General features: G+C 35.4%; 1 protein-coding gene across 4 annotated transcripts; it reads right to left on the bottom strand.

Annotated features, from left to right (window-relative positions):
- Positions 1-260: 260 nt before the first annotated feature.
- LOC132178572 (stearoyl-[acyl-carrier-protein] 9-desaturase, chloroplastic-like) lies at positions 261-1,768 on the bottom strand. Of its 4 annotated transcripts, none has more exons than XM_088515287.1 (3): positions 1,649-1,768; positions 1,057-1,548; positions 261-815 (listed from the first exon to the last, which is right to left on the bottom strand). In XM_088515287.1, exons 1-3 carry the CDS (start codon positions 1,766-1,768, stop codon positions 261-263), a joined length of 1,167 nt encoding a protein of 388 aa, XP_088371413.1. The 4 variants fall into 4 exon arrangements, with proteins under 4 accessions (XP_088371413.1, XP_088371412.1, XP_059446998.2 ...); XM_088515286.1 differs by having other exon boundaries at positions 1,057-1,594; positions 1,650-1,768; XM_059591015.2 differs by having other exon boundaries at positions 1,057-1,543; positions 1,650-1,768.
- Between the last annotated feature and the right edge of the window lie 11,299 nt (positions 1,769-13,067).

Below are 13,067 nucleotides of genomic sequence, written 5' to 3'. Positions count from 1 at the left end.
GTGATCATTACAAAATTATATTTAACCAACAACTAGAAAAGCCTAGAAAGGAACAAAAAGAACAAACAGTTAACAACAAACAAACAGGAAAGCTAACAAGTAGTTTCAAACTCATGAACTCCGAGTAAAAGCAACTTATAATATTACAAAATATAAAGGGAATATTTGGTTTATTGTAAACTCCCCCATAATTTGCTAAATTATGGCTACTAGTAGTTTTTTTTTCACCTCCAGCGTTTAGGGACCAGCCAGTTCTATGGCTACACCTCCTTACCAAAAATCCAGCTAAAAGAAACGGGGGATGCTTTTTTTGCCCTTGCTAGAGCTCTTTCTTCCAGATTTCTCAGTCTTGAAGCTAATCCGCATACATAGTCCTGGGCTTCTTGTCCCTCACCGGAAAGTCCAGTTAGTTTCTCAACGTTCCATTTAGCCACCAAATGTTCCAATATTTCTCTATAATCCCTGGCTGTGTACACACCAATCCGAGAGGCAACATTTGCAAAATGATCAAAAAGATTTTCATCGTAGTTGTCGTACATTAAGTGGGCTGGCATTAATATTTTCCTCCTCATCATGTCGGCAAATGCTATGACAGTTTCATTTGGATCAAGCTCGAAAAGCTTCCCAGCTATTTTGGTATAAGCAATTTCGTGGCGCTTCTCATCTGCTGCAATTGTGCCACATATTTGGGCAAGCTTTTCGTCCCCGTGCTTCATGGCAAGCTTGGCTGTATTTCCATGGGAGATAAATGTTGCTCTTTCTTGAAACGATGTGTAGATAGTAAAAAAGCAGGGACTTGTCCTAGTGCCCACATCCTAATTAGAGAGAAATATAGGACATTAACTTGTTGATCATTCTAACTTTAAAGTTTTATCAAAACTATGGGTTTATTAATTTTGTTGTATTATATTGATTAATCATATTTGTTGTTATTATTGGACGTGAAATTCCATATCACACATTAAAATTCTGACATTTATGGTCTCGTTATAAGCTAGTGACAAGACTTATGAGCAAGTTAAAAAATGTACGTTAAATAATTATTGCATATCTCACCATTCCTGATCCAATCAGATAGTGTATTGTCTTCTCAACTTGTTTCATATCCACTCGTCCGGAAAGATAGAGGTATTTGTTGAGAAGATCACCATGCCTGTTTTCTTCTGCACTCCATCCCCTTGCCCATGTTGCCCAAGGTGTGTTATCGCTACCTGTTTCATCGTGAAAAATTTTTGTGCCATTGATAAGTGCATGGTAAGTTGGAAGGGCTTCTTCCGTGATCATATCGCCGACTAAGACAACAAAGTAGTCGTTTGGAATGTCCTTTGTTCTCTCCCTGAGTTCATTGAGTTGTTCAACGAATCCATATGAGGTAGGATTTGGCAAAAAGTCTTGTGGTTGCCAAGATTTTTCAACAGGTTTTAGGAGAGTTAAGATATCACTCCTGACCCACTCCTCCATGGATTTGAATATTTCAACATTTTCTGGTAGCATGGGATGAACTATGTTAACATTTCCATGGCCTAAAGACAATGCTTTCCCTCTAGAATTAAAGAAAAAAAAAATTAGTATTTTGTTAGGTAATTGATTGCAACTAAAATAGTTAACCACTCAAAAGCATGATGAGAGATTTTAAAGAATGTACTCACTTAGAGTTGGTGTAAAGAGTGGAAGTCATAGAAAACTTGGGAGATCTCTGAGCTCTTGCACGTAGGAGAGCAACTGAAGGAAGGGATTGAAAGGCGAAGCAGTTGAGCATTACAGCCATGCTTTTAACCTTGATTTGCTTTGTTGCTAAAACCGTGAGCACTGAAAAAAGTAGGACTGTTAGCATTATGTTTAAATGAAATTAGACAAAAATATAAAAATGACAGCGTGCTGTTAATTTTTAATTTGATAAAAAAAAAATAAAAAATGACAGCTCATTGTGCAGCGCGCTGTTAATTTTTAATTGTTTGATGTGCGTCAGTCAGTGCGTCAGGCAGTGCGTCAGGCAGTGTGTGTTCGATGTTTCTCTAACATTCTCCGTGTATTCTCAACTACTCAATTGTCATAACCAAGAAGTCAAGACCTTGGTTTCTCTCATTCTCGTGTAACGTGTTTGATGTTTTTCAGACTTTTTCTCATCTTTCCCTCTTTGGCTGTTTCGCATTCTTGGTTTCATAATACCCAAAAAAAAAAAAAAAAAAAAAAAAAAAAAAAAAAAAGAAGAAGTCAAGAAATTTAATGTTTATTTATCAATATTTGGCATTTTCCTACGTAATCCAACCGAGTAAGTTGAGAGTAAAGTTTATAATTAAAGTCATTAAGGCCTTAATTTGTCTTAATTATGACAATGTCCTTAATTTGTTTCGGTTATAATTTAAGCTTTTTAATTGAGATATATTTCACATTTTTATCATTTTGTTTCTCTAAGATCGCGTAGAATGTAACTTTAGTCACTTTGTATTTTGTATTTTTTTTTACTTTTATACTAGTGCATACATGGTAATTGATATATCAATTTAGCATATATTTATGAAGTCAAATAAATATGTTTTTTGTGATACATATATTGTAGTATAATTTTTTTTTTTTTTTTTTGTATTTACCATATTATAATAAAAATATAATATATATAAAAAGAACAAAAAAATATTTTATTATTATATTTTATTGTTTTATTGATAAACATGTAGAATGAATTCTTGGATCAGCCACTAATCTTAAGGGAACTGCATGCATATTAATTATATCATCCCCAAGCCGGCCAGTCAAGATGGGCACACATTTTCCTGTTAATTAATGTAGTTGGGTGGTAGGTTACAACCTAGCTTAAAGGCAAAATATGTTGGAGAATTTTATTTTTTTCTAATTTAATTTATTAAAATGACATGTATTTTTTATTTTTATAAATATATGTAAGAATCAAATGTCGATAAAAAATGCATGTTAGAATTGAAAATATATGTGAAAACACATGCATTTTGAACTGGCCATGTAGATTAGGAAAAAAAAAATCTATTGAATTTGAAACAAAACTTTATACATTTACTTTTATGAGATTTATATAGCAATTTTTGGGATATTGAAGACAAATTCTTTTCAGCTAGCCAGGATTTAAAAAAAAAAAAAAAAAAAAAAAAACTAGCTTAATTATATGAAATATCTATTAGTGACGACCAAAGTTGCCTCTTATATACACTTATTAGCGCCGACATTATGTGGCAAGTGATAATAAAATGACATTGTTTTAGCAAAAATAACGTGGAAGTCATTGGTGCTGCGCGTGAAAATTCTGCAACAAAAACCAAATTTCCTTTTCTATTAGGAGCCAATATAATAACTTAACAAGAAGAAGTATATAATAATTAATGAAAAAGAAGCAACAAAATCAGGAAATACATTAAAAAGATCGAGGGCTTCAAGGAAGACAGTGAAGCAAAAAATGATAATCTATTAAGACTGATAATTAATATAATTAATTACAGAGACAAACATCATTAAAAAGATGAAATTATTCTTCATGTTCTTGATATGGTAAAGACAAAAGAGATATTTTTGTGAGCTCCTTGGCTACCAAACTGTATATTGCCCTTCCCATATCTCAAACGTACGCAAGAGATCTCCTTTGGTCACAATATTTCAGTATAGGAAATGTTAGGCAGTCAAATAAATGAATTTAGAAAATTTTTTAAACTGACGTGACAGACCGTAAGTAGCAAACAAAGGAGAAAGAATTTCTTTTTTTTTTTTTTAATTTAAAAACCGTATCACGTCAGTTTGAAAATTTTTCTGGATTCATTTGTTTGGCTCCCTAGCACTTTTTCTCAGCATAAAAGATTGACTAAATTGATCATAACCACTTCATTAATTAGTCCCCCCATATTCAAGCCCCAACTATATTGTGGACTAACGGTATACCCTTCCAAGTTCTATTCTAGAAAAATTATTGTTGTTACCGTATACAACAATGATGAATAATATGAAATAAAAAAAAGAGAGATCAAAAGAGAGTCGAGACACAGATTTACGTAGTTCATCAATATGCCTATGTCCATAGGAGAGAGTGCGGCTATATTTTACTATTCAATAATTTAGGGTTACAACATAACATATTTATAAGAGAACTCAAATTGTAAGTATTTTGGAAAACCCAAAAATACCTTCCATAACTAATTTGTCCCAAAGCCCACATAAACTAATTACATTCAATGGGCCAATAATAAAATACGAGTCACTTGTTCCAACAATCTCCACCTTAGCGAGTATTCACATCTTTGAAGATAATCAAATATTAGGCCTCCACCTGGAACTAATAGGTTTGGGATGCCGCCTTCTCTCCTCTTCTTTCTAGCACCTTAAGACATTTGTCAAGTCCAAGTAATGCTTGAACTTATCTGTAGTAACAAGCTTCGTCAACATGTCTGCTGCATTTTCAAAAGTGTGAATCTTCTCAAGTAACAATTCACCTGTAGCAACCAATTCTCTAATCTTGTGAAACCTCACATCAATGCGTTTGGTTCTCGCATGATACACCTAGTACTTTGCCAAGTAAATGACACTCTGTCTGTCACAATACAACGAAACTCCACCTTGTTGAATACCCAACTCCATGACTAATCCTGTAAGCCACAAAGCTTGCAGCCTCAACTACGGCCATGTACTCCGTCTTAGTCGTGGACCTCGCAACCGTGGACTGGATCAAAGACCTCCAACATATGGGTCATCCTACAAGAGTGAACACATAACCCGTGGTCAACCTCCTGTCATCCAAATCCCTTGCACAATCTGCATCTACATACCCAACAACTGACAAATCACTTTTTTGTCTGACAAAAGTGATGTCATACTCAGTAGTACCTTTCAAGTATCTGAAAATCCATTTGGCTGCATCCTAGTGCTGTCTCCTCAGATTTGCCATGCACTTGCTCACCACACTGACTGGATGAGCCAAATATTGCCTGGTACATACCATAGCATACATCAAACACCCCACTGCACTAGCATATGGGACCTTAGACATGTCTTCAATTTCTTCAACTGTCTTTGGACACTGTGAAGTAGACAAACGGAAGCGATTCGCCAAAGGTGTACTTACCGGTTTCGCATTCTCAATTCTAAACCTCTCCAACACCTTCTTCACATAACCGGCTTGAGATGGCCACAATTTCTTGGCATCCCTATCCTTGCAAATCTCCATCCCAAGAATCTTCTTAGCTGCTCCCAAATCCTTCATGTCAAGTTCTTTACTTAACAAAACCTTCAGTTTGTTGACCTCCACTATAATATTAGCTGCAATAAGCATATCATCCACATACAGTAATAGAAAAATAAATGAGCCATCATCAAGGCTCCTCACATACACACAACAGTCATATTCACATCTCCTGTAGCCAATTATGATCATGTAGGAGTCAAACCGCTTATACCACTGCCTTGGAGACTACTTCAGCCCATAAAGTGACTTCTTCAATTTACAAACCAAGTGCTCATGTTTAGGTTGACTGAACCCTTCTGGCTGCTCCATGTAAATCTGCTTTTCCAAATCACCATGGAGAAAAGCTGTCTTCACATTCATTTGCACCAATGTCATGTCATAATGAGCTACCAACGTCAATACCGCTCTGATGAAAGTATGTTTAACCATAGGAGAAAATATTTCCTTGTAATCAACCCATTTCTGCTGTGCATAACTCTTTGCTACTAGGTGAGCCTTGAACTTCTCCCCAATTTTTCTGATACAACTTCCTTTCTCTTGAATACCCATTTATACCCTATCACCCTCTTCCTCTCTGAAAGCTCCACCAAATCTCACGTTCTATTCTTATGCATGGATTCCATCTCCTCCGCCATAGCACCCACCCATATACTTTTCTCTTGGTTATTAACAGCTTCTTGAAAAGTAATAGGATTTCCGCTAATGATGACAATAGCATAGGAAACCATGTCATCATAACCATACTTGACTGGTGGCCTGATAGTGCATCTAAGTTTGTTTGTGGCTATACTGTGATATTGCTCAACTCCTGAAGTAGAGGTCTCTGTACCTTGAGAAGTGTTCTCCTGCACGGGAGTCTCTAATTCCACCTGCACCACCTGCTTATCACTGCTACTACTTTCTGGCACTTGCTGCGCTTCACCCTGAGTACTCTTCAACAAGGAATTTTCATCAAATACCACGTCTCTATTGATCACCCCCTTGTTTGCCTTCGGATCCCAAAATTTGTAACTCTTAACCCCTTTCCCATATTCGATAAAGACACACAGTCTAGACTTTGGATCAAGCTTTGATCGTTCTTCACTAGGTATGTGCACATAGGTTGGACAACCAAATACTCTCAAACCAAAGTAATCTACCTCATTACCTGTCCACACCAAGTAGCATGCCATACTCACTGCATCTGCCCATAAAATCTTTACAAGTCCAACATTCAACCTCAGACATCGTGTTGTCTCTGCAATAGTCCTATTCATCATTTTCGCCACACCAATTTGCTGTGGTGTCTTGTATACTGTGAAATGTCTCTCTATACCATACTACTCACAGAAATATCTAAACATGTCGTTTGTGTACTCAATTCCATTATCTGTCTTGAGGTACTTAACCTTCTTCCTAGTCTGGTTCTCCGCTTCAGCTTTCCACAACTTGAACTTGGCAAATATCTCTGATTTGTGCTGCATGAAGTACACCAAAACCTTTTTGGAAAAGTCATCAATAAAAATAACAAAATACATATGTCCTCCTCGTGACGCTGAAATCACTGGTCCCCAAACATCTGAATGAACATAATCCAGAATACCCTGTCTTGTGTGTGGTTGTCTTTATTTGTACCCCATTCTGCTTTCCCAAAACACAGAACTTACAGAAATCAAGCTTGCACGTTTTAACATCTTTCAACAGATTTCTCTTATGAAGCTCCCACATGACCCGCTCACTCATATGACCAAACCACATATGCCACAAAACAATACATTCAGACTCAAACTCCACAGAGGCGATTCCACCTACAACTATACTTCCCAACAATTTATAAATATTCTTTAAACTTTTATGCCCCTTCATCACTACCTTCGCACCCTTACTCACCTTCATTACTCCACCTTCAGACTTTTAACCATAACCATTTAAGTCTAAGGTTTGTTACTACTTCTTCCACGCTCTTGGTTACCCTTTACAATTAGCCCTTCTCCTTGAGAACTTTCATCACTAATTTTCTTCATTTGATGAAAAGCCAACAGGGCTCCTGTAATGTCCTCTAATTCCAAGGACTCTTTCTACCAGGTTAAAGTTGTAACCAAATTCTCATACATAGGAGAAGTTGGGAGTGAATTCAATAGCATCAATGCCTTGTCTTCGTATTTGAACTTCACATCAACCCTCTTCAAATTGCCGATTACCTGATTGAACACGTTGATGTGTTGGTTACAATTATAATACAAAATCAAAATGTCAACTGAAATATAAAATACTACAAACTAGTAATTAGCAAATTGTAACTCAACAATGCATAAAAAAAAAATAAAAAAAGAAAAAGAAAAAAATAATACAAAATTCTTTCTCATCTCTTTAGAAATATTTAAAAATAATATTTTAAACATAATAACGAAAGTGAATAACTAAAAATCTTAAAATATGATAAAATGTACGTGATGTTGTAAAATTAAAGAAAATAACAAGACAAGATAAAAGATTGCAATATATGAAACTAGTTCTTCAGGAACTATGTATTATTCTTCTCTATTATTGTGTGTTTTACATACAACTCAATACTCCATTTTATAGGCATGAAATCATAATGGGAGGTTAAGGAATATGAAATGGGGAATATGAAACAAAAGGGTTAATCAATTTATTACATGGATGTTATAGGAATTCTAAAAGATGACATGAATGTGTAGAATTCCAAGAGATGGAACTAAATGGTCATCCACCAAATGCATGAATGCATTCATAACACTCCCCCTTGGATGACCATACACTAAGAATATGCCTCGTTAAAACCTTGCCAAGGAAAACCCAGTGGGAAAAAACCTGTGGCGAAGGAAAAAGAGTACAATATTCTTGTGTGCCTTCGTATGCTTTAAGATTGCCTCATTAAAACCTTGCAAAGGAAAACCCAGTGGGAAAAACCTTGGCGAAGGAAAAAGAGTACAATCAGCATAATCATTTTACTCCCCCTTATTAGCATGAAAAGCTTCAATTGTTTATGATGAAAGATCCTTCAGTCGGCGCATTCCAATGTTATTCACCAACTTCTTAAATGTTGCAGTTGGTAATGCTTTGGTAAATAAATCTGTCAAATTGTCACTTGATCGTATCTGTTTAACATCAATATCACCACTCTTCTGGAGCTCATGTGTATAAAAGAACTTTGGTGAAATGTGTTTGGTTCTATCACCCTTAATATATCCTCCTCTGATCTGTGTGATACAAGCAGCATTATCTTCATATAATATTGTCAGGCTATCTTTGATTGTGGATAAACCGCACTTTTCTCGAATGTGTTGAATTACTGATCTTAGCCATATTCATTCCCGACTTGCTTCATGAATTGCAACAATCTCTGAGTGATTTGAAGAAGTAGCAACAAGTGTTTGCTTGACAGCTCTCCATGAAATAGCAGTACTTCCACTTGTAAATAGATATCCTGTTTGAGATCTACCTTTATGCGGATCAGAAAGAAAACCCGCATCTGCATATCCAATTAATTGTGAATTTGAACCTTTTGAATAAAATAATTCCATGTCAGCTGTTCCACGAAGATAACGCAGAACATGTTTGACCCCATTCCAATGCCTTCGAGTTGGTGCAGAGCTGTATCTTGCTAACAAATTAACTGAAAATGCTATATCAGGTCATGTGCAATTTGCAAGATACATCAAAGCACCAATTGCACTAAGATATGGTACTTCAGGACCAAGAATTTCTTCGTCATCTTCTCGAGGGCGAAAAGGATCTTTTTTCACATCAAGTGACGGAACAACCATTGGAGTGCTCAAAGGATGAGCTTTCTCCATGTAAAAGTGCTTCAGGACTTTTTCTGTGTATGTTGACTGATGAACAAGAATTCCATTTGAAAAATGTTCAATTTGTAAACCAAGGCAAAATTTTGTCTTTCCAAGATCTTTCATCTCAAACTCATTTTTTAAATACGTGGCAGTTTTTATGAGCTCTTCTGGAGTCCCAACAAGATTTAAATCATCTACATAAACTGCAATGATAGCAAATCCGGATTCTGATTTCTTAATGAAAACGCATGGACAAATTGGATTATTCTCAAATCCTTCTTTCAATAGATATTCACTAAGACGATTGTACCACATGCGTCCGGATTGCTTTAACCCATATAAAGATCTTTGTAGCTTGATAGAATAAATACTTCGGGATTTCGAATTATATGCTTCAGGCATTTTATATCCTTCAGGGATTTTCATGTATATATCATTATCAAGTGATCCATATAAATATGCTGTAACCACATCCATTAAACGCATATCCAAACTTTCTGTAACTACCAAGCTAATCAAAAATCTAAATGTAATTGCATCCACTACAGGGGAATATGTTTCTTCATAATCAATACCAAGTTTCTGCAGTAAACCTTGTGCAACAAGTCTTGCTTTGTATCTCACAAGTTCATTTTTCTCATTTCGTTTTCGTACAAATACCCACTTGTATCCAACAGACGATACACCTTCAGGTGTTTGGACTACAGGTCCAAATACTTCACGTTTTGCTAGTGAGTTCAATTCTGCCTGAATTGCTTCCTTCCACATTGGCCAATCATTTCTACGTCGACATTCTTCGACGGTTTGTGGTTCAATATCATCATTACTTCTGGTAATGTCAAATGCAACTTTAAATGAAAATATGTTGTCGACAACAATTTTGTTTCTATCCAATATTTCTCCTGTACTTACATAATTTATTGAGATCTCATTATTTTCAAGTACCTATTCCTCTACAGGAGGTAACTCTTCAGGAGATTCCTCTTTAAGAGGTTCCTCTTCGGGGGATTCCTTTTCAGGAGAATTTTGTACAGAAAGTTTCAATGGATCAATTTTCGTTGCCTGTTTTGTGGGTAAGGCCTCTTCAGGAGCGCCGATTTCATTTCCTTGTGCTTTTCTCTTCCGGGGAATCTTATCCTTTACACCAATAGGTCTTCCACGCTTCAGGCGCGCCTTAGACTCATTTGTTGCTGTATTAATTAATTGTCCTATAGGGACTTCTATCTTCGCTGGAGTATTAGCAGCTGGAATGTGAGACTTAATTATTTTCTTGTTGTCAGTAAATGCATCTGGCAATTGATTTGCAATACTCTGCAAATGAATGATCTTCTGAACTTCTAGTTCACATTGATTTGTACGAGGATCAAAATGAGATAACGTCGAATTATTCCAAGTGATTTCTTGTCGTGCTTCTGGCAATGACTTTTCTTTCCCTAGTGATGGGAATATGTTTTCATCAAAATGACAATCTTCAAAACGTGCTTTAAAAACATCACCAGTTAAAGGCTCAAGATATCTAATGATAGAAGGAGAATCAAAACTAACATAAATTCCAAGTCTACGTTGAGGTCCCATCTTAGTGCGTTGAGGTGGCGCAATTGGAACATATACAGCACAACCAAAAATACGAAAATGAAAAATATTTGGTGGTTGACCAAATGCAAGTTGCAAAGGGGAATATTTTTGGTAAGCTGTTGGTCTGATCCGAACTAATGATGCAGCGTGTAATATTGCATGTCCCCAAACAGAAACAGGTAATTTTGTTTTCATAAGCAAAGGTCGAGCAATTAATTGAAGTCGTTTAATAAACGATTTAGCTAAACCATTTTGAGTATGAGTATGAGCAACAAGATGTTCAACATTAATTCCAGTTGACATGCAATAATCATAAAATGCTTGAGATGTAAATTCACCCGCATTATCCATCCGAATAGATTGAATTGGATAATCAGGAAATTGTGCTCGTAATCTAATTATTTGAGAAAGAAGTCTAGCAAATGCAACATTACGAGTAGAAAGCAAGCAAACGTGTGACCACCTAGATGATGCATATATTAAAACCATAAAATATCTAAATGGCCCACATATATCCCCTTGAATCCTTTGTAAAAATGACGGAGATTCAACAATTATCTTAGAAGGGGATGGTTTGATAACAAGTTTACCTTGAGAACATGCAGCACAAGGATAATCACTTGGTAAAAGAATCTTCTGGTTCTTTAAGGGATGCCCATGAGAGTTCTCAATTATTCGACGAATCATAATTGTTCCCTGATGTCCAAGACGATCATGCCAAAGCATAAACATCTTTGGATTAGAGCACTTCTGGTGCATTACAACATGTGATTCAATTGTTCTTATTGTTGTATAATACAACCCGGAAGAGAAAGCAGACAGTTTTTCCAATATGAGCTTCTGGCCCGAAATTGTTGAAGTAATATAAAGATATTCATCACTACCTTCATTAGTGGTTTCAACATGATAACCATTTAGACGAATATCCTTAAAACTAATTAAATTTCTTCTAGATTTAGATAAATACAAAGCATCATCAATACAAAATTTTGTTCCTTTTGGCAATATGATATTAACTCTTCCAAAGCCTTCGATTAGGTTTGATGAACCTGATATTGTATTGACACTAGCTTTGTTTAATATCAAGTATTGAAAATATTTCTTATCTCTAAGAATTGTGTGCGTTGTACAACTGTCTACTAGACACAAATCTTCACCAATCATCTTGAAATTAATCATTCCATCAATATGACCCATACCTCTATATATAAACAAAATATATATTAAAATTTCATTAATAAAAAAGAAAATAACAAAATACAATGAAATTTGACAATGTAAACATACTGTAATTAAGACATAAAGAAAACATATTAATTGTTGTAGACATACATGATATTCATCACCAATCAGAAGATCAGTATTTGTGTTAGAGTCTACAAAGAAATCAAAAACATCAAGATGAGTGCTACCCTCTCCATTTAGAGTATCAAGAAAAATTAGAGAATCTTCAGGATTATTGTGATTAACAAAATTCATTTCAATCCCTTTTTCTTTTATGGAGGCTTGATATAGATCTACCAGATGTTTAGGCGTACGACAGGTACGCGACCAATGTCCTTTCATACCGCACCTGTAACATTTATCTTCATAGTTCTTTGTAGGTTTATTCTGTAAACCTTTGTTTTCATTTTGTTTTGCCTCAGTGTGGTTCCAGTTCTGGTGGTATGGGGTATTTCTTTTGTAAGAATTATGAGTACGTTCCCCTTGACCTCTATAATTTTTTCTACCACATCCACGTCCACGACCACGGTTTCCTTTATTACCATGAAATGAGGTTCCATTTGCTTCAGGAAATGGTGTAGAACCCGTTGGACGAGATTGATGATTTTTCATTAATAGCTCGTTGTTTTGCTCAGCCACTAGAAGACAAGATATCAGTTCAGAATATCTTGTGAAATTACGCTCTCGATATTGCTGCTGCAGGAGCACATTCGAGGCTTGAAATGTGGTATATGTTTTTTCTAACAAATCCACATCAGTGACTTTTTCTCCACACAATTTTAATTGTGAGCTGATTTTAAAGAGTGCAGAGTTATAGTCACTAACACTCTTAAAATCTTGCAACCTCAAGTGCATCCAATCATAGCGAGCTTTTGGGAGGATAACTGTAATACCCCGAAATTTATACCTAGAATAAAGGTAATCTTAATATCAAGGATAAGGAGGATTTGTAATTTTATTAAGATTTATATGGAGTTAGGTAAATAGACTTAATGTGAAAGATGATGGAAAATTGCTAGTTATAATTTTAGTGGTTATTGAAAGAAAAGTCACATTGTTTTGGACACCAAAAATTCTATGAGTGACCTTAAATAAAACTGTTTTAAGATATTATAGAATGATGAGAAAGGAAGATTTTAAAAGTGGTTTCATGATTTTTGGATGCTTGTAGAAGGAGTTATGATTTTTAGAAGATGCAAGTGTCAAAACAGGAATTTCAGTCAAACAGAGGCACCGAATTTCGTGGGACTTTTGAGGTACCAAACAGTTATGGGTTA

This window comes from Corylus avellana, chromosome 4 (genome assembly GCF_965113065.1).
Source record: "Corylus avellana chromosome 4, dhCorAvel1.hap1.2, whole genome shotgun sequence".
Taxonomy (NCBI): domain Eukaryota; kingdom Viridiplantae; phylum Streptophyta; class Magnoliopsida; order Fagales; family Betulaceae; genus Corylus; species Corylus avellana.
The sequence above is the reverse complement of the archived record's forward strand: the minus strand, read 5'-3'. Positions and strand labels throughout refer to the sequence as shown.